General features: G+C 44.5%; 1 protein-coding gene across 1 annotated transcript in view; it reads left to right on the forward strand.

The window, feature by feature from the left end:
• Nucleotides 1–21,937, forward strand: part of PNPLA4 (patatin like phospholipase domain containing 4) — a 103,213-nt gene extending 81,276 nt beyond the window's left edge. Inside the window, exon 8 of the mRNA XM_061137068.1 lies at nt 20,097–21,937. Within this exon, the coding sequence (XP_060993051.1) occupies nt 20,097–20,156 (60 nt within the window). The 3' untranslated portion in view covers nt 20,157–21,937. The remainder of the gene's footprint in view (nt 1–20,096) is intronic.
• Nucleotides 21,938–23,149: the final 1,212 nt, after the last annotated feature.

Genomic DNA, 23,149 nt, shown 5'->3' on the forward strand with positions numbered 1-23,149 from the left:
GCAAGAATACTGGAGTGGGTTGCCGTTTCCTCCTCCAGGGGACCTTCCCGACCCAGGGATGGAACCCGCGTCTCCTGCACATGGGCTCTTTATTCCTGAGCTGCCTGGTAAGCCCCAACAGACTTGTTATCTTTCCCGTAAAAACAGTGACTTGTTCAGGCTCCTCTTCAGAGAGGGGGGCACCAATGAGGGCAGACACGGCCTCCTTTGCCTTTCATCCTAAAATGCATGTCAGTGCCTTTGTATGTTTTCCAATCATAAATGCCATCTGGACATTGAGGGGCCAAAATGCCGATCAACATTATTCTCTCTTGCAGAAATTAATTACCTATACAGACTTCACTGTTAAAGTCACCTTGACGTAAGGAGGATAGGAGAAGAATGGAACCTGAAAACAGGTTTAAATTCCTTGAAGTATAAGATGATTTGTAATGGAAAAGGTTTTTGTGACCTCGCAAAACTGATGGCTTTGTTTTGAGATATCTGCAAAGACAAAATAGAGCAGGGATTGTCCCAGAGACAAAGTGTCCTTACATACTTACAAATGAAGTGGGCTTGTCCAAACGTGACTTCAGGAGGGAGACAGACCGGCTTATTAACGAATGTGTGTATGTACGTATTTTGTTATTGTTATGGCTCAGTCGCTCCGTCGTGTCCAACTCTCTGCGACCCCAAGGACTGCGGCACGCCAGGCCTCCCTGTCTGTCACCAGCTCCCAGAACTTGCTCAAACTCATGTCCGTCGAGTCGGTGATGCCATCCGACCATCTCATCCTCTGTCGTCCCCTTCTCCCGCCCTCAATCTTCCCCAGCATCATATATGTATGTGTGTGTGTGTATGTGTGTGTGTGTGTGTGTGTGTGTGCACAGTAGTTCAGGAATCCATTATGTACCATAGTAAGACATCTTGCCTTGTGTGTCTATGAAAGTGAAAGTGAAGTCATTCAGACATGTCCAACTCTCTGCGACCGCGTGGTATGTAGCCCACCAGGTTCCTCCGTCCATGGGATTCTCCAGGCAAGAGTACTGGAGTCGGTTGCCATTTCCTTCTCCAGGGGATCGTCCCGACCCAGGGATTGAACCGTCTGAGCCACCAGGGAATCCCTTGCGTGTCTATACCTATTGTACCCACTGGAAAAAAATAATAATAATAATAAAAAAAAAATTAAAAAAAAAAAAAAAAGAAATGCAAAAAAAAAAAAAAAAAAAATCTAGATTTCTAAAATGACTGCTATTTTTACCCATTTAACTCCATCCTCTCTAGGATTATATATACATGTATACACACACACACACACACACAAACATACACGGACACCCTACTCGGCACAAGTATAAGGAATATCTCAAAGAGAAAAGGGAACATAATCTTTTTCCTATGTGGAAACTTTCTTACCAAAGTTAGAGATGAGAAAAGTACATTTTCCTCCTAAAAGAAAAAAAATTCTTGACTTCCTCAAGTGGAGATTCCATGTTATCATTTATTTGCTCCTGTGATATCTTAGGTGTGGGTTATGGTTAAGTTGCTTCAGTTGCGTCTGACCCTTTGCGACCCCAGGGACTGAAGCCCGCCAGGCTCCTCCGTCCATGGGATTCTCCAGGCAGGAACACTGGAGTGGGTTGCCATGCCCTCCTCCAGGGGATCTTCCTGACCCAGGGATCGAACCTGGGTCTCCTGCATTGCAGGCCTGTTCTTTACTGTCTGAACCACCAGGGAAAGCCCCGTTATTCCAACACCAGCTGCTAAAACAGAGGCAAAGCCCACACTCATATTTACTCAGCCCTGTTTTGGAGCTGAGCATTTCCTGCTACCGATAATGTCTTTTCCTATAACACGCCAGAATGAATCAATGGCGTTGTTGTGGTCATTTGTCAAAATCTCAGATCTCAATAATGATATCACATAATATGGTCCAGACAGCGTGCTAATAGGAAATAAACGTGGAGCTTTATAATATTTTAAAATTGTACGAATCGTTTTGACAGGAACTAATTTTTTTTTTTTAAACAAGAAGATGAGAGATAGAAACACAGAGCAAGAGAAGGGGGTGCCTTGCCAAGCCCCACGTAAAATAATGAAATCATTGATTAAATGAGAAAATTCAATGATGCCTAGAGGAAGTCATTATCTAGGAGTCTTTTTGCCAACTTGAGATGTGCGCTTCATTTGATTACTACCACAGGCTAAAAGAAAATAAGAGAGGAAGCACAAAAATGAAGCTCTTCCCCTGGCCTTTCAGTGTAACTGTGACACGGACGTGAGCAGACAGTGTCAACGTGGGGAATACAGAACACTGCCCATGAGGCTCTAGAACCTCCAGCTTGCAAAACTGGAATCACGTTAGCTTTTACAAAAGGCACCAGGCTTTCCAGGGACTCTCAAGAGACTAGTCCCAGGTGGCGCTAGTGGTAAAGATCCCACCTGCCAATGCAGATGTAGGAGATGTGGGTTCCATCCCTGGGTCGGGAAGATTCTCTGGAGGAGAACGTGGCAACCCACTCCAGTGTTCTTGCCTAGATAATCCCATGGACAGAGGAGCCTGGCAGGTTGCAGGGTCCACGGGGTCGCGAAGAGTTGGACACGACTGAGCGATTAAGCACACCACACATGGATCAGAGTCCAGCTTCGGTGAGGACCAGAGTCAGGCTTTACTGAGGTCCACAGGCTGTAGTGTAGACCAGAGCCGTCTTTACGGGGGAACATCGCAGGTTTTATTCAGGACCCATCAGGCGTTAGAAAAGCTCAGAGTCAGATAGTATTGAAGACTAGGTCAGACTACTGGGGATAATAGTTCAGATGTATGGTGGACAAATATCTGGCTACACAAGGACCAGAGTGAGGCTTTAGTGCAGGACAGATGCAAGCTTTACTGAGGACTAGGGTCAGGATTGTGTGGACCAGAGACAGGCTCTACATACGGGACCAGAGTCATGCTTTAGGACAGACTAGAGTCAGGCTTCAGTGTGGACCATACTCAGGCTTTATTTAGGACCAATGTCAGCCATTAGGAGGCGCCAGAGACAATTTCATTAGGGCAGGAATGAGGCTTTTATGGGTGTGAGAGTTGGACTATAAAGAAAGCTGAGTGTTGAAGAATGGATGCTTGGGAACTGTAGTGTTGGAGAAGATTCTTGAGAGTCTCTTGGACTGCAAGGAAGTCAAGCCAGTCCATCCTAAAGGAAATCAGTCCTGAATATTCATTCAAAGGACTGATGCTGAAGCTGAAACTCCAATCCTTTGCCCACCTGATGTGAAGAACTGACTCATTGGAAAAGACCCTGATGCTGGGAAAGATTGAGGGCAGGAGGAGAAGGGGACAACAGAGGATGAGATGGTTGGATGGCATCACCGACTGTATGGACGTGAATTTGAGTAAGCTCTTGGAGTTGGTGATGGACAGGGAGGCCTGGGGTGCTACAATCCATGGGGTTGCAAAGAGTCAGACACGCCTGAGTGACTGAACTAAGCTGAGGCTTTAGTGAGGACTGGAGTAAATTTTATGAAGACCAGTTGAAGCTGTAATGAGTACCACAGGCTATATTGCCTCAGAGTCAGGCTTTAGTATAGACTAACAGTCGGGCTTTTGTGAGAATAAGAGCAATGCTTTAGCGGGGACCAGACTGCGGGTTTTGTGAGGACCAGATTCAGGATTTATTATGGATGAGAGTCTACCTTTAGTAGGACCAGAGTCAGGCTACAGTGAGGTCCAGAGTCAGACAATGACCAGACGGAAGCTGTTAGTGAGGACCAGAGCTGGTCTGCAGTGACGAAGAGAGTCAGGACGCAGTGAGGGCCACAGTCAGGCATGAGTGTGGACCGCAGCAAGAGGGTAGTTCGGTCCGGAGAGATTTAGTAAGGAGGAGAATCGGGCTTAAGGCAGGTTCACTGAGGACCGGAGTCAGGCCTTACTGAGGAGCACAGAAGGCTTTATGAGGACCAGAGTCAGGCCTTACTGAGGACCAGAGTCAGGCTTTACCCAATCCGGTACTCAATAAAGCCTCATTTGGACATTACTGAAGCTCGAATGTGGTCTGGCTGTGGTCCACAGTGAAGCCTGATTCTGGTCCTCAGTAAAGTCTGATTCTGGTCCTCAGTAAAGCCTGACGCTGGTCTTGAATAAAGCCTCAGTCTGGTCCTCAGTAAGTGTGAATGCAACCCACAGGCAAGCTGGACTGTGCTCCTCAGGAAAGCTTGAAAGCCAGATACACTCCAGTCTTCAATCAAGCCTGCACTGGGCCTGAGAAAAACTCAGGTCCCGAGTGAACCTCAACGTTGGTCCGCAGTAAGTTTGAGTCAGAAACTCAGTAAAGTTTGCCGTCAGTACTCAGTAAAATCGACTCTGGCCCTGTGTAAAGCCTGATTCCGGTCCAAAAAAGGCTAGATTGTGAGCCTAAGTAAACCTTGAATATGGTCTTCACTAAAGTGTGATTCTGGTCCTTGGTAAAACCTGACACTGGTCCTCGGTAAAGCATGACTGTGGTCCTTAGTAAAACCTGACTCTGGAACTGAGAAAGGGTGACTCTGGTCCTCAGTGAGGCCTGACTCTGGTCCTCAGTGAGGCCTGACTCTGGACGTCGGTAAAGACTGACTCTGATCCTCAGTAATGCCTCACCATGGTTCTCAGTGAGGCCTGACTCTGGACCTCAGTGAGGCCTGACTCTGGTCCTCAGTGAGGACTCACTCTGGTCCTCAGTGAGGCCTGACTCTGGACCTCAGTGAGGACTCACTCTGGACCTCAGTGAGGACTCACTCTGGTCCTCAGTGAGGCCTGACTCTGGACCTCAGTGAGGCCTGACTCTGGTCCTCAGTGAGGACTCACTCTGGTCCTCAGTGAGGCCTGACTCTGGACCTCAGTGAGGCCTGACTCTGGACCTCAGTGAGGCCTGACTCTGGACCTCAGTGAGGACTCACTCTGGACCTCAGTGAGGACTCACTCTGGTCCTCAGTAAGGCCTGACTAAAAGCTCTGGCTGGTCCTCAATGCACGTGGAACATTCTTCAGGATAGATCACATATTTGGCCACAAATGAAGTCTTGGTAAATTTTAAAAAGATTGGTACCGTTTGAAGCATGTTTTCTGTCCACAGTGCTTTAAGATGAGATAGCTACTACAGGGGGAAAAACTATAAAAGCAGAGACACGCGGGGGCTGTATAATATGCTTCTGAATAGCCAAGGGGCCACAAAGAAATCAGAGAGGAAGAATAAAAATACCTGGAAGCGAATGACAAAACACGAGCACTCAGAACCTATGGGATTCATCAAGGCAGTACTAAGCGGGCAGTTTATATTTTTTATCTTTCTTAAAATCTCTTTTAAAATTCACAGAGTGAATGATCCAAGTCTTTACCCAATTCATCTGCACAAACAGAAGTTTTAAGAAGGTCTCTTAGCTGGAAGTAGGCTTGATTTGCTGAAACATTTGATACTGAAATATGTCAAGGACAAAATTTGAAAGCACTCATCAATTAAGATAAAATGTCAATGGAGCCATCACAGTCATGCATATGTATGAGGTGAATGAGAACGCATCCGAATACATTTGAAATGTACTTACAAAGTGTATTCTGAAATGCAAAGATCCTGTTTGCCTTCCTAGTCTTTGACAGAATGAGTCCACAGAAATAAATGAAAATGTAGAAAATACGTACACAGTGATCAATAATCTTTGTTAATAGATAAAAATTTACTTGTCGGCCTTTGAAGCTGAAAATATAGTTTCCGTTTTTGCAAGTGTATGCGCATAGACTCATCAAAAGGATGATGCATTAGGTGGTAAAGAATGTTATAGTCATTTTTTCAACTCATTTTTAGAAAGAAATAATTCTGAAAATATTCTTTGATCCGAACATGCGCACACACACTTTGATGACAATATAGTAATAACAAGTCTACCATCATCACATTCAGCAGAAGCAAACCAAATCCACCCCGCCCCCCCAAAACAGGAATTGAAATACCCTTAGAAGTCTTCCACGGAAAATACTTGAGTGGGGTGGTAGGGACGCCTTGCAGAGTGGGTAAGAGATGTGTTTCTTGTTACAAAGCAAAATTATAGGCTGAAAATTTGAATTCCAGGCTGCCTGACGCTCCTCTCCAGTTCCATTACTTTCTCTGCTGTCGAAGCGAGAATAAGCCAACACAAGATGATTAAGGCAGCAGATTCTATGAGGCTAATTCACATACACATAGGCGGATTGGAAAATCCCATGGACGGAGGAGCCTGATAAGCTACACAGTCCATGGGGTTGCAAAGAGTTGGACACGACTGAGCGACTGCACTTGGGCGGATGGTATCTGTACATACAAGCATAGGAAACAGGGGCCTCCCTGGTGGTCTGGTGGTGAAGACGTCCCCTTCCAATGCAGGGGGCATGGCTTCTATCTCTGGTTGTGGACCTAGGATCCCACATGGCACGTGGCCACACACACACACACACACACAATAGGAAACATCTTTGCAGACAGCAATCAAACGTCACACAGCCACTCTCTAATAACTGCTGGTCACTCCTTGTTCCTACATGTACACTGTACTTTGGGCACTAGAAAGATGCTATATATAATTTTTAAAAATTTCATAAAAATGAAAGAGAAATCTGAATAATTGTAAACCCGGGAAATCCATCTTTGAATTGATCAGGAAAACAGACAAGGCTCTGCAAAACTCAACGGGAAGGCCCAAAAAAAGGCAGAAGAGGGCGGCAACAAAATTAGGCATGAAAGTGTGACCAGGGCAGACCCAGAGATCAGATTAAAAGATTTACAAGGCAGTACGATGCACACACCCCTATGGATAAACTGCGAAATTTTAACAAAGTGGAGAATGTCCCTGAAAAATATAAATGACCGAAATTAACTGAAGGATTCTAGAGGAAGTGGGAAATCTGTGCAAATTTTTTTTTCCATTTATTCTTATTAGTTGGAGGCTAATTACTTTACAATATTGTAGTGGTTTTTGCCATACATTGACATGAATCAGCCATGGATTTACATGTATTCCCCATCCCGATCCCCCCTCCCACCTCCCTCTCTACCCGATTCCTCTGGGTCTTCCCAGTGCACCAGGCCCGAGCACTTGTCTCATGCATCCCACCTGGGCTGGTGATCTGTTTCACCATAGATAATATACATGTTTCGATGCTGTTCTCTCGAAACATCCCACCCTCGCCTTCTCCCACAGAGTCCAAAAGTCTGCAACCTAGATGCCCATCAACAGATGAATGGATAAGGAAGCTGTGGTACATATACACCATGGAATATTACTCAGCTATTAAAAAGAATTCATTTGAATCAGTTCTAATGAGATGGATGAAACTGGAGCCCATTATATAGAGTGAAGTAAGCCAGAAAGATAAAGACCAATACCGTATACTAACACATATATATGGAATTTAGAAAGATGGTAATGATAACCCTATATGCAAAACAGAAAAAGAGACACAGATGTGCAAATTTAAAAAAAAAATGGGGGGGGGTTGTAGGGAAATAAAACCAAAAGGTGGGGGGGGGAGGGGATAATGATTAAGGCCCTGGGGTCACATAGATTTACTGATGAGGCTTTAAGTTCCTTCAAGTTCAAACAGTAAATAAAATCAGTCCCCTGACTACATGTAATAGACACACACACACAGAGGACAGGGGTATTCCACTATATTATCAGAGGTTTGCATATCTCTGATGGGAAAATCGGATGGATACAGAGGAGAAAGCAGAGTTCAAAGCAGTATATTCAACTCTGGAAAAGAAAAAAAAAGTCCTTTTTTATCTTCTTCAGAAAACTAAAGAGCAGAACAGCTACAAATGGAGCTATTCCCCTGGGAAGGGGAGAGAGAATGCCGAGGAGCAAGTGGAATCCCAACCCCACCCTGTTTTCAGTTACTGGGCAGAAACCTTAAGTCCGTTCAGTCCACGTGCTTGTGTATTCTGCTCTCCAGCCGCAGAAAACCCACAGTGCGGCAGAATGGTCCGTTGAAAGCCAGGGTCATTCCCCTCCGTGGGCTTTCCCCGAGCTCATTCACTTGCCTACATACCCAGAACCCTCCGTCATCACAACTGGTTTCATGCGACGGTCCTCTGGGGGCCTGGAGAGCGTACCGACGCTGGGATCTCACCATCGAAACATTCTCATGGGGAATAACCTGGAGTGTGGTGTGGTCTGGAGAATGGACATTCTCCAGGCAAGAATACTGGAGTGGGTTGCCATGCCGTCCTCCAGGGGATCTTCCCCACCCAAGGATCGAACCTGTGTCTCTTTGGCAGGCGACTTCTTTACCACTGGCTTCCGTGGTGACTCAGATGGTAAAGCATCTGCCTGCAATGCGGGAGACGCGGGTTCAATCCCTGGGCCAGGAAGATCTCCTGGAGAACGATATGGCAACCCACTCCAGGACGCTTGCCTGGAAAATGCCATGGACAGAGGAGCCTGGCGGGCTACAGTCCCTGGGGTCGCAAAGAGTCAGACATGACTGAGCGACTTCACTTTCTTTTCACCTGGGAAGCTAAAGAGGGTTGGTGATAAGTAAATAACTCCCGGCTCCTACTGATGCCACTGTTCTGCAGACCACGTTTCTGAATGGCAGGGGACTTGGAGATCCGACCTTGTCCTCTCTCCTGCAGGGTCCCATAGTGACATTCCTTCTCTCCAGCCTGGGTCTCAGTTCATGACAGTCATACCTCAGTGGCAAACACATGCTCTCCGTACAAAGATTCCACAAGCTTCGCCTGGCAATCTCCCCACTTACCAATACCAGTCTTCAAGCCTACACATCCACGCTTCTGTCTTGTAGCCGCACACCACCCAAAGAAGTCCCCAGGATGGAGTTATTTGCCACCCGCACAATTATCCCCCCTCTCTCAATCATTTTATCCACAGCCATGGCTGAACTAAACCCTTCCAGGCAGGAGTAAGGCTATGTCTCGTTACAAAGAGTGAAATAATGCCATCTGCAGCAGCATGGGTGGGCCCAGAGATTGTCCTACTGAGTGAATTAAGTCAGATACAGAAAGAGACGTATCCTATGACACGCTTTACATATGGACTCTAAAAAGACATGATGATACAAATGACCTTCTCACAAAACAGACACTCTCAGACTTGAGAGAATGATGTCATGGTGGTGAGGGGGGAAGGATGGGAGGAAGGGATAGTAGTGAGAAGGAAACTCTGCTCAAGACTCTGTAATAACCTGATGGTCACCAGGGGGAAGGATGGGGAGAAGGGATAGCCAGGGAGTCTGGGATGGACATGGACACACGGCTGTATTTAACATGAAGAACCAGCAAGGACCTGCTGGACAGCACAGGGAACGCTGCTCAATGTTACGAGCCAGCCTGGATGGGAGGGGAGTTTGGATACATGTATATGTATTGCTGAGTTCCTTTGATGTTCACCTGAAACCATCACAACATTGTTAATTGGCTATACCCCAGTACAAAATGAAAAAGTTTAAAATTAAATGGAAGTAGGCCATGTGTCTCCCAGCATTACCCACCGCCAAGGAGGGAAAACATAAATCTCTATTTCTATCTTCTCTTTCAGGGACTGCCCCCAAAGCTCCCTCCTGGCATTAAAACACCTCAGGAAAAATAAGATTCACTTTCTCATCCTTCAGTTCTTCTTTTGCGTCTTCCTCTTAAAGCAGGATTTCTTCACATGTCTGTACTGACAATGGCCTTTTCTAGGTCCCCATTGACATCTGTGGTGCTGTTGGCAATGGAAAACTCAGTCTGCAACCAAACCTTAACACACACGCACGCATGGAAAAAAGCCCTTGCTTCTCTTGCATTCTTCTTAAGCTTTCTTCATCTTACTCAGTGTCAAGTGCACTCAGACCAAGACTCAGGACCTACCTGGATGCTCCAGTCACCCATCCAAGGCATGGACATGGGCTGCTGGCTCAGAAAGCTCTTCCCCAAGAAAGCCACGTGGCTGCCTCTTCACCACCTTCCCGGGTGTCTGAAACGTGACCTCCTCCGTGGCCCAAGGACAGGCAGCCACGCTTGTCACCAAGTATGTCCCAGTCTTTTCAATTTAAGAAAACCGAAAGAGGTGTTAGAGATGTCAAGAACGTCTTTTTAAATGGAGACACATTTTACGACATATTCAGAAAAGTTACAGCCGTTATGGAGAAAAATATGAAGGTTCCTTAAAAACTAAAACAGAACAATCATATAACCCAGAAATCCCACTATTGGGCAGATAGCCAGAGGAAATCTTAATTCGAAGAGACACAAGCACCGCTATGTTCATTGGAGCACTACTTATAATAGCTAAGGCGTGGAAACAATCTAAATGTCCATTGAAAGATGAACGGATAAAGAAGCTGTGGTGTGTATATATATATACACACACACATACATATATATACACATGTATACACACACACACACATATACACTACATCCTTGTAAAGACCAGACCTACTCCCATAATTTATGTTTTAAGATAGCAGAATTAGCCAGAAGGTTTAATCCAGAGACTGTCCTCAGGCAGGATACATCATCGTTATATAATCCTAAGGAATGTAGAGGAAGAAAGTAAAAAGTTTGTCCTTTCTTCCTCCTTGACTATGCCAGACCTCTCTCTCCTTGGGGACCCCTAGACGTCTTACCAACCTGCCTAGGAAATGACTCTCTCAGGAGGAGAGTGGGATGAACTGGGAGAGGTTGTCACTGACACATAGGCAATATTGATGCTATGAATGAAACGGATCACTAATTAGAACCTGACATCTAGCATAGAGAACTTTACTCAGTGCTCTGAGGTGACCTAAATGGGGAGGAAATCTAAAAAAACGGGAGATGTATGTACACGTGTAGCTGACTCACTCTGCTCGGTAGCAGAAACTAACATAGCATTGGAAAGCAACTATCCTCCAGTGAGATTTTTTTTTTTAAAAGATAAAATCTGTTGGAGTGATGCTTCTTAAGCTAATGGTTCACTGCCCTTTCCTGTATGGATAGGGGTGCATGCAGTATGTGTAGTGGTGCGTAACTAGCCTGTGAGTTAGTTCCCCGAAGGTCAGGTAGTTATCTGTCAGTTATTTGTCCCCTAAGGTCAGTTAGATGTCCGTCCCCTTTGTACAGGGCTTCCCTGCTGGCTCAGTGGTAAAGGGCCCACCTGCCGATGCAGGAGACGTGAGTTTGATCCCTGGGTTGTCGGGAAAGATCCCCCAGGAGGAGGGCGTGGCAACCCACTGCAGTCTTCTTGCCTGGAGAAATCCCATGGACAGAGGAGCCTGGCGGGTCTGTGGTCCAAAGGAATGCAAAGAGTCAGACACAGCTGAGCGACTGAGCTCAAGCACATGAGTCTATAAAAATAAGTGGAGACTCAGTTTCCCTGGTCAGTGCGTTTAAGATGTGAACCGAGGAGGGGAAAGATGGAGCATTAACAGTTCGGCTCCCACTACTAAGACGAGACGGGCACGGAACTCCACGTAAACAAGCACGCTTTTATCACCACTCAAGGTTCCCTTCCACCCATTAAAAAAAAAAAAAATCAGACAGTTGTCACAATAACTCATACCAACTGCAAGAACTTTGCACGTAATTTCCCTGTTAACGTTCAGAAATGATTTCCATCAGTGATATTCCATCTCTGTAATGAATAATTATACGGCAGAGATGTAGCAATTGTCAAAGCTCCAGTGACGTCTCAGGAAAGGTATTCCGGGAAGTCCAGTCTCAGAGAACACACACATCTTGTGGCATTTTCTTTGATTTCCATGACAGAAACGATTTCATTCTGTGGAGAGACACAATTACTTCAACTGTGACCACCATCTCATTATAAGGGCAGTTTTAGCAGCAAACTGCATCTTTTGAGAATCGATTAAGGAGCTAATTTATTTCTGTATTTGTAAGAACAGTCTTTGATGAATGGTTTGTGAGTGTCTTTGTAGTGTTTTTTTTTTTTTTTTTTTCTTTTTTCATGTTTTCTTTCTGGACGCTGCCTGGATAGAATTACAGGTACAAGAAGAGTCACAACCCCTCTCTTCTTAGACTGTGTGGAGCCTGGTCATTTGGCCACTCACCTACTCATCGGATACGGACTTACTCTGTATTCACTGACTACACTTCTGCTCAGAGCCTGCTACTGTGCTCCGCTGAACTTGGGAATACAGAGATGGCAAAGGCTGCTGCTGTTTAGATGCAAAGTCATGTCCGAGTCTTTTGCAACCCCACGGACTGTAGCCCACCAGGCTCCTCTGTCCGTGGGATTTCCCAGGCAAGAATACTGGAGTGGGCTTCGTCTTCCTGACCCAGCGATCAAACCCACGTCTCCTGCATGACAGGTGGATTCTTTATACCACGGAGCCACCCAGGAAGCCCTTATGACGAAGGCTGTTGTGGACTAGTCAACAGCCTCTTGCATAGAATCAAACCTGTGTCCTCAGCAACATTTGAATCCCCGTGTCATCCTGAACCACTGGGCTGGTTCTCCCCAGACATGCTATATACCTTCCACCCCAATATTTTTCTTCACAGTAACTCTTAGAATCCCTTTCACTTCTCTGTCATCTTGGCATTCCTATAACTTTACCAGCCATTGCTTCTCTTTGGGTCGGGCACAGTCTTCAGGACTGTCTTCAGAAAAGAGGTGCATTTTGGAGATTTTCAGTATCTACAAATATTAGTATTTCACATTCACAATTGATTAATAATTTTGCTCAGTACTGCACTATATGTGATGCATAATTTTCCCAAAGGTTATTATTATTATTTTTTTTAGTATTTATTAGCCTGTGCTGGTTCTTAGTTGCGACATGTGAACTGTTAGTTAAGAGCATGTGAGATCTAGTTCCTTGACCAGGGATGGAACTCGGGGCCTCTACACTGGGAAGGAGGAGGCTTAGCCACTGGGCCACCAGGGAAATCCCCTCACATAGTTTTGGAATGTGTTGCTCTATTGACTTGTAATCTTAAGCATTTCTGTTGCAAAGTTCCAATATGATTATTGGTTATTTTTATCATCAACATGGCATTTCTTGACCTTGAAATAGTGAATTAGGCTAAGTCGTCCATTCGAAACTCTTGAGTTGTCCAGTTCTTTCCCCACCAGCTTCCAGTGCCCCCACTACAGACAGCCAGTATTCCTTTCTCAAGAAACTGACCAACCCATAGTGGGAAGAGCTTGAGATTCTGTGCGTGCTAGTACCCCCAGGGACAGTTCATGGTCTCTCCTGAGTTATCCTATTGTAAAGTCCACTGGTGGCTGTTGTTCCCCTGTTCAGTTGTGTCCGATTCTTTGCAACCCCACGGACTGCAGCACACCAGGCTTCCCTGTCCTTCACTATCTCCAAGAGTTTGCTCAAACTCATCGAGTCGGTGATGCCATCCAACTATCTCATCCTCAGTCGTCCCCTTCTCCTCCCGCCTTCAATCTTTCCCAGCATCAGGGTCTTTTCCAATGAGTCAGTTCTTCGCATCAGGTGGCCAAAGGATTGGAGTTTCAGCTTCAGCATCAGTCCTTCCAGTGAATATTCAGGACTGATTTCCTCTAGGATGGACTGGTTGGATCTCCTTGCCGTCCAAGGGAGTCTCAAGAGTCTTCTCCAGCACCAACAAGAGCTACCAGCTGATATTTTACTGTGTCACTCTCCAAATGAATTGGACCGTTCAGAATGACTCAAGAGTTAGCCCAAGTTTTAACGTGATGAATAAACCAAGGCGAACAAAAAGGAGAAAAAAAGGAACTCTGAGGAAAGGAAATGTACTCTCAGAGAAACATGTCCCTACTATTTTCTCGATCTTCTAAAGTTGGGTGCTCTGTGCATTAATTTTTAGTCTCTTTTACAAAAAAAAAAAAAAAAATATGACAGAACTGAGTGAACATTAGGGATTCCCCTGTGGCATTAGCTACTGGTAGAAACTCACCTGCCAATACAGAAGGTGTAAGAAACTCAAGTTTGATCGCTGAGTCAGCAAGATCCCCTGGAGGAGGAAATGGCAACCCACTGCAGCATTCTTGCCTGCAGAATCCCATAGACTGGGATCCCTGTCAGGCTACAGTCCAAAGAGGGGTCGCAAAGAGTCGGACATGACTGAATTGACTGAGCACGCAAGAGAACATTATGGTCTGAAATATTAAAATTGCACATACTTGTGTTTATGGACAACACTGACGAAGGAACACCGGCTAAAATAATATCAGCATAAAGATAAGATGCATTGAATTATCAAATGAGAATTCATCCCGAAATCTTACCTACTGTCAAATTTCACTGATCATTTCACACAGGCAAAGCAGGTCTCAGATCGTTAACTCCTCTAGAACGCTTTCTTGTTTCGCTTGACACTCTGACCCAGGTTGGACACATGAGGGCTCTAAGCCACGTTTGTGAGAACAACCTTGATACAGGAGGGAGCAGCTATGTTCATCAGCCATCTCCACTTATACTGAGATATTTACACCTCTGGCTTCCCTGGTGGCTGAGTGATAAATAATCCACCTGCCAATGCAGGAGATGCGGGTTGGATCCCTGGGTTGGGAAGATCCCTGGAGAAGGAAATGGCAACCAACTCCAGTATTCTTACCTGGGAAGTCCCATGGACAGAGGAGCCTGGGGGTGGGGAGGGTGGCTACAGTACATGGGGTCACAAAGAGTCCTACACGACTTAACTACTAAATAATAACAACAACAAAATTTACATCTCTTACGCAACATCTTCTGGGGAGCCGTGTCCCGAAACCCATAAACAATACCAGGTAGACCAGTTACGTTCTGCTAAAGATCAATGGATAGGGACCCTCCCACAAGGAGCTAGTGTTTGCCAAGAGGTCTGACCCTGACAAGCTCACAGGGAGAAATACCCTGATCACCTTTCTTTCTGATTTTGAACCAGCAAAAAGAAGAAAAGGGATTCCCAGACTGCCACTAACCCTTCTTTATCCACTTGTGTTAAGATTTTGACTTTTTTTTTTTTACTGCAGTATTTTAGTTTGATTTATTTTTAAGTGTGCAGACATCAAAAAATATGAAATGAGCCAAGATTCTAGTATTCAGATAACTTTTGGAAGATAGATGAGCTACTGTATTTTAAGACCAAAGAATTGATGCTTTCAAACGTGGTGTTGGAGAAGATTCTTGAGTGTTCCTTGGACGGCAAGGAGATCAAACCAGTCCATCCTAAAGGAAATCAACCCTGAATATTCACTGAAGGGACTGAGCTGAAGCTGAAGCTCCAACACTTTGGGTCCCTGATGAGAAGAGCCGACTCACTGGAAAAGACCCTGATGCTGGGAAAGATTGAGGGCAGGAGGCGAAGGGGACGACAGAGGATGAGATGGTTGGATGGCATCACTGACTCAATGGACATGAGTTTGACCAAGTTCCAGGAGGCAGTGAAGGACAGGGAAGCCTGGCATGCTGCAGTCCACGGGGTCGCAAAGAGTCACATACGACTTAGCAACTCAACAACAGAAACAAATGGATGTCTCAGTAAGGAATAGACGTTCTCTAATACAAAGAGATGGGACGTACTTGTGGATGTATCCTGTTTCTTTATCTCCATTGTCAAAAATTCTAGAAACACCTACAACGCCTTCAAATGTCTTCATGTTGGCACTGTTGAGGAAATCATTTGTTTCTATCTCTCTATGTATCTAGATCTATCTCTTTATCGATTCGTGAGTTGTGGCATGTGGCTAGTTGATGGAAGTGTATGGGATCTAGTTCCCTGAACAGGGATCAAACCCCAGGGCCCCTGTATTGGGACCGCAGAGTCTTAGCCACCGGACCACTGGGAGAGTTTCTATTTCTCATTCTTTTTCTAAGCCATTTCACTTTTTAATAGTTGCCGTTTCTTTTCAGTTCTTCCCCTATACCTAGAGAATGGATTCGCCAAACCACCCACTCTTGCTTTGGGCCATTATATCTACATAGCATTTGTGTTTGGCCCAACCAGATAAAACCCACTACAGCAGTTTCAGGCACGGGGAAAACAGTCTTCTCGGAAACGGTACCTCTTCCTGTGGTGAAACTGAATACGGGGCCAATGAATCACCAAACTTCTAACCTAGGAAAAGTTGTATAAATCAATGGTACCCTGTAAATAATATATGAGACTGGAGGCTCAATAAGTCTCACGGTGAGCTCTGGGAAGAGAAGGGCCCTGGGTCAGGCAGAGTGGAGATTAATGAGGCTGTGTATATTCCCTGCTCTGCGGGTAAATAACTCAATATTTGCCAAGGAAGCCGTCGATGGGAAACACTAGGCCCTGCATTGACGTGCTGGCTGTTCTGAGACCACAGTCAATAGAAATTAATTAAGTGTTACAATATCTATGATTAAATACATCTGTAGGGAGAACTAGAAAAGTCACGAAAAAAGGAAATGGAAGAAAGAGGAAGCAAATTCTAAGAAGCAGTGGCTGAAACAATGATAGACGAAGTTGTAAATGGTGGCTGAAAACAACAAAAAAGTGAGTTGTACGCACAGCCCATCCGAGGCATGGGAAGGAGAGCCCCGGGTCCCTTAAGATTTTTCACATTCATGTATCATCTGGTCAACATCTGTTGGGGCTTGTTCCTATGAGCAAGGACCCTTGAGTCTTCAAGTAGGGGAGCGAGTTTTTTAAGGAGAAGTTCCAAGGCTTCTAGGATGGGGGTCTTGGAAGAGGGGAGCAGTGATTATCCAGTGAGAGTGATGGAGGCGTGGTAAGAGGCTGGTGAAGAGGGGTGAAGTTGTTCCTGTTTGGAATGCTAACAGCATGGGAGAAAGAGATTCTTATAAAGATATTGCGTGATGGGTGTCTGAGTGGAAGTCTATGTGGATTCGCTCAGAGGCCCCCAGCGTCAGCTTACAGGCACGAGCCAAGTGTGGAGAACACCAGGTCCATCTGGGATGCACCAGGAATTTGAGAAGGGCGAGATGGAAGTGCCTCACAGAAAAAATGAAAGAGGTTCCCCTCTCGGGGAAGATGATGCTCCATCGAGACAGGAGACAGGAAGCTGGCATGAGACGTGTGACAAGGCAGAGAATAGGAAGGAGTGAATGAAGACCGGAGCTAAGACGTCTAGACAAAGGGAAGACCTTGTTCAAGGGTCTCGCCCTTCAGGGCAGCGGTTCCCGACTTGAAGCATCTCGTGTCTGATGGTCTGCGGTGGGGCTGATGTCATAATAATCAAATAAAGTGAACAACAAATGCAGTGTGCTCAAGTCATCCGGAAACCATCCCCACCCTACTCCTGGTCTGTGGAAAAACGGTCTTCCATGAAAGTGGTCCCTGGAGTCAAAAAGGTTTAGGACTTCTGCCCTAGGGTGAAGACTGACTTTAACTGAATATGACCCGTGGGCGCTCCAGAAACTAGACCCTGCCAGGCTCTCAGCATCTTTGAGCATCCTCTCTCGTCGCCCACCCACCTGCCCAGTCTGAGCTTCAGCCACACAGCCCTTCCTGACTGTGGTTCCACATCCACCAATAGGAGCTCGGCAGTTGCTTGGTGATGGCCAGAGGGGGGCGGGGCTTCAGCGGAATTCCCACCCCGTGGCCCAGGAATGGCCCTGTCAATCACCACTGCTACTTGGAAAGGCATTCTGCATTACAGCATGGCAGAAAGTGAAGAAGAACTAAAGAGCCTCCTGATGAAAGTCAAAGAGCAGAGTGAAAAAGTTGGCTTAAAGCTCAACATTCAGAAAACTAAGATCCTGGCATCCGGTTCCATCACTTCATGGCAAATAGATGGGGAAACAGTGGAAACGGTGGCAGACTTTATTTTTGGGGGCTCCAAAATTACTGCAGATGGTGACTGAAGCCATGAAATCAAAAGATGCTTACTCCTTGGAAGGAAAGTTATGACCAACCTAGACAGCATATTAAAAAGCAGAGACATTGCTTTGCCAACAAAGGTCCATCTAATCAAAGCTATGGTTTTTCCAGTAGTCATATATGGATGTGAGAGTTGGACTATAAAGAAAGCTAAGCACCAAAGATGCTTTTGAACTGTGGTGTTGGAGAAGACTCTTGAGAGTCCCTTGGACTGCAAGGAGATCCAATCAGTCCATCCTAAAGTAAATAAGTCCTGAATATTCATTGGAAGGACTGATGCTGAAGCTGAAACTCCAATACTTTGGCCACCTGATGCAAAGAGCTGACTCACTGGAAAAGACCTGATTCTGGGAAAGATTGAGGGCGGGAGGAGAAGGGGATGACAGAGGATGAGATGGTTGGATGGTTATCACCAATTCAATGGACATGAGTTTGAGTAAAGTCCAGGAGTTGGTGATTGTCAGGGAAGCCTGGTGTGCTGCGGTCCATGGGGTCGCAAAGAGTCAGACACAACTGAGCGACTGAACTGAACTGAACTGTGAAGTCTTTTTCTCCCTGTCCCGCAGAGGATGGAAAGGCAGTTTAGGGAAGTAAATGGGTCAACTTAAAGGCCCACCATCAGAGCTCGCTTCTTAACCACACTTGCTGAGCTCCCAAGCTCCTGTTTCTTTGCACCTCCCTCCCACCAAAGCCGAGAGACAAATATAAAGTACACGGTGTTATCAGGCTTGAGGTTTGCTTATATAAAAATGGGACTTTTTTATCATGCAAAAAACTAGGCACTAGAATGCACATCTGTTTTTAGGAATAGCTATTATATACCAAAATAATATAAAATATCATGGTCTGTATTCATCTAAGAAATGATAGGGCTTCCCAGGTGGCTCAGTGGTAAAGAATCCATCTGCCAATGCAGGAGATGAGGGCTCAGTCTCTGGGTTGGAATACCCCTTGGAGAAGGAAATAGCAACCCACTCCAGTTTTCTTGCCTGGGAAATCCCATGGACAGAAGAGAATGGTGTGCTGCATTCCATGGGTTCACAAGGACTTGGACACGACTTAGTGACCAAACAACAACAACAAGAAATGACAACGTTATGGGGAGGTGAGTGTTGTCATGACATTGTGATTCCTTGATAATAATGCTTTCTGTTATTAAAATGTGTTCCATAGACGGCGTTTGCATCCCTGCCCCCAGCCAAATCCAAATGTTGAAATCCTAACCTGCTATGTATACAGGGATTAGGATATGGGGCCTTTGGGAGGTGGTGAGGTCAAGAAAGTGGGGCCCTTATGAATGGGATGAGTGCCCTTAATAAATAGACCTTGTTATTGAGGGCCTTGTTTAATGAGTGTCCTTAATAAACAGAAGAATAAATCTTCCCACACAGTAAGAAGGTTTTGAACTTGGAAGCAGGTTCTCATCAGACTCTGGGTCTGCTGACAATCTAATTTTGGACCTCTGCCTCCAGATAACTGAAAAATAAATGTTCATTGTTTATCAGCCACCTAGTCTACGGTATTCTTTCATAACAGCCCAGATGAACTAAGACTAAGGGTTTGGGTTTTTCATAGGTTAGGATACAAACCATCTGTGAAGAGGTTTAGACCTACACTGGGCTCATATGTTCCAAATGGACTTACTTTCTCTCCATGTCTAAATCCATATTGGAAAAGAAAGGCACAGATTCCCGAAAATAAAGCTAAAATGGTTAGTTCTCTAAACACTTACGCCTGTGGAAAAATGTATTTTCACTTTTGTGAGACTTATTTCTTCATCTGTGTGAATCATGTACCCCAGTTTAAAGACGCACAAAAAACAATGCAGGCAGAACGGTAAGAAAAAAAAAAAGTAGGTGGAAAATAGGAGGAGAATGAATTTAGCTAAAGGTGGGCAGTTGATGTAGTGAGAATCTGGTTAAATAGTGAAAGTGAAGCGCCAAACTAAAAATAATCAGCCAACATACACATTAACTGGGACAGCGAGTTAACTACACATGTTGCATGCAACTCAGGTCAGGTATATTGTGTTGGCAAACGGGAGGACGTATTCAAATATCACACAGTAATAAAATTGATCGTTCTAGCTCCAAATCATAGAAGGTTACCTCTAAGGATTTCTATTTTGGGAGACAGAGAAAAAGTGGGGGGGGAAAGTCATTTTATGAGAGTCAGTGGTTATTTTATACCACAGGTTTTGAAATTCTGTCTCAAAACACAACATACTATTATTCATAACTGTTTTCAAAATATTCATTTCTCTTACTGAATAAAAGTATTTGTCTACATGAAGCAAATGGAAAATAATTTTTTTTTTTTACCTAAGGAATTAATATTGAAGCCAAATGAACGTGATAATGGACCACATACAATCAAAACCGAATAAAACAACTATAGAATATCACCTTCTCGTTTGGTTCGCTTTAGACCTTACAGATGGTACAATCAATATGAGCTTTGCAGCAATGTCATCACTGGATGTGATACATTAAAAGGGGAAATGTGCAGTAGCTATCATTGTGACATTCCAACCTTCTGGCAAATCTACCTTAAAGATGTTCACCTTCAGCCTAATGATATATTTATGTGGATTCAAAATTCCTATGAGCATTAATGGAACCTTTGATGCTTCAACAAATGGAAGAGCAGGATGTTAGGATGACCTATGAGATGATATATTTAATTTATTCCTAAAATATATAACACTGCTTGATGTGACTATTCCAACTGGAGTAATTGGTTGCAATTAAAATAATGAGATATTCTAAATAATGATACATGCAATACAAATGCAGAGGGATATGTAATTTGTAATTCCTTTATCATTTTTATGCTGATACCTTTCTTCCTAATTACAATAAGCTTCTGAGCTAATAGGAATACATTTTGTCATCTGGACTATATTCTGGAGGAATTATTTCTCAACACTGCTCATGTGAAAACCACTTGACTGAACCTAAAATATATAAACGTGCAATTTGGAAAATAAACTTTGGGAAACTATGGGGAGCTTTCTACAACCTGAAGACATGCTTATTCTCTGACTCAGCACTTCCACTTCTGGGTGAATATCTGATGTGTTTTTTTAATGTGTCTTCACCAGGAGACATGTACAGGAATGTCTATTAAGAATGCTATTCTGTAGTGTTTTAGGTGACCAAGCAATCCCACTTCTGGACATATACCCAGAGAAAACCATAATTCAAAAAGACACATGTACCCCAATGCTCATAGCAGCCCTATTTACAACAGCCAAGACATAGGAACAGCTTAAATGCCTGTCAATAGAGAAATGGATGAAGAAGATGTGGTATGTGTATACAATGAAATACTACTTGGTCATAAAAAAGGGATGAAATTGGGTCATTTGGAGAGAGGTGGATGGACCTGGAGGCCGTCGTACAGAATGAAGTTAAGTCAGAAAGAGAAAAACAAATATCATATATTAAGGCATATATGTGAAATCTGAAAAAAAAATTTTGTGCCGACAACCTTATTGACAGAGCAGTAATACAGACACAGACATAGAGATGGAAGGAATGGGCATGCAGGCAGAAAGGGAAGGAGAATGGGATGAATCAGGGGTTTGGGATTGACACATACACCCTTTTATGTATAAAGCAGATAATTAATGAGAACCTGGTGGACAGCACAGGAAACTCTATGCAATGACCTTTGGTCATCTAAATGGGAGAGAAATCCAAAAGAAAAAAAAAAAAAGAGAGAGGATTTACGTATGCATACAGCTGATTCGCTTTGCTATATAACAAAAACTAATACACCACCATGAAGCAACTCTACTCCAAGTAAAATTTTTTAAAACTTGGGAAAAAAAAATTTTCTGAAAAGCTACAGTCATTTGAGAATAAAGTTAAGGCCTTGCCTATGTGACCTGCTTGAGTTTGAAGGCAGTGAGCATGATTTGGGAATGAGATACGGGACCTTCGTGGCAGAATTATTGCTCAGTTATTAGGTGTGATTTGAAAGAAGTAAATTCAAGCTGCTAGGCATAACATAAATAAGATACAAGGATGTAATATACAATGCAGGTCATAGAACGAATACTTTATAACTTTAAGTGGAGTGTAACCTATGAAAATGCTGAATCACTGTTATACACCTGAAACTAATGTCATGTTATTAATCAACTGTACTCCAAGAAAAAAGTTCCTATCCTTGATAATATGATACTTAGTATTAGCCATTTATTGAAGGCTCTGAGTACAAACAAATGTATTGATTGCCTGTGTGAATACTGTTTTAATAAACTTGTGTGTATGAACTCCTGCAGTCCCGAGGGTAGCTTTTCTTCTCCCCCGCTTCTATTTGCCATGAAGTGATGGAACCGGATGCCATGACCTTAGTTTTTTGAATGTTGAGTTTTCAGCCAGCTGTTTCACTCTCCCTGTTTCACCGTCTTCGAGAGGCTCTTTAGCTCCTCTTCACTGGACTGGCTTTTGGGGAGTGGATATAAACAAATGCAGGAATCAGACAGGTGGACGCACTAAAGAAGATGATTCCAGGCAGAGGAAGCCCCTAGTGATGGGGTCCATGCACGGGAATCAGTGTAACATCTTGGAGCAATGAGTGGAGTGAAAGCGTCACGGTGGGGTGATGAGCTTGCAGAGGTGAGTTCAGGTAGGTCCCAGAATGGCTTTTAAGATGAGAGTTTCCCTTGCACAGAAGTGTGACTGAAGTATCAGAGGGTTGGCAGCAAGAGTGATACAGTCACCCCAACGGTAATTTTTGGTAAACTGATACTGGGTTGTGTAAGCGTGGTGACAAGAGACCCCCAGGGAGCTCTCCTAACGACAAAGATGGAAACAATGCTGGCCTGGAGAAAGACGCCACTGGAAGGAATGAAGAAACCCAGGAAGAGTCTGAAAGTAGAGTGGACAGGGCTGGTGAATGGAGTCGACGGATGGGTGTGGCAACAGACAAGGAAAGGAATCCAGTGTGTGAGTCTGGGTTCCCACCTGACACATAGATTCCAGGGAAAAGAGCATTTGAGTGTCTGTGAGTTACAGAGTCCCATAGCTTTGTTTTGGACGTCTTCCTGTTGAGTTGCCCTGTAGGCACTCCGAGGGTTGAGATCAAATACGTGGCTGGATACAGGATGTGGGAAACAGAGACGAGAATTTGGGCGTTCTCACGACGTCAACACTATATATAACACTGCCTGCAGAGACAGAACAGACAAAGGGGAAATGAGGCTACCCTGGTGCCTCAGACCGTAAAGAATCTGCCTAGGATATAGGAGACGCAGGTTCGATCCCTGGGTAGTGAAGATCTCTGGAGGAGGGCATGGCAACCCACTCCAGTATTCTTGCCTGGAGCATCCCATGGACGGAGGAGCCTGGTGGGCTACAGTCCACGGGT

The sequence above is a fragment of the Dama dama genome, chromosome X (assembly GCF_033118175.1).
Source record: "Dama dama isolate Ldn47 chromosome X, ASM3311817v1, whole genome shotgun sequence".
NCBI classification, from domain to species: Eukaryota; Metazoa; Chordata; class Mammalia; order Artiodactyla; family Cervidae; genus Dama; species Dama dama.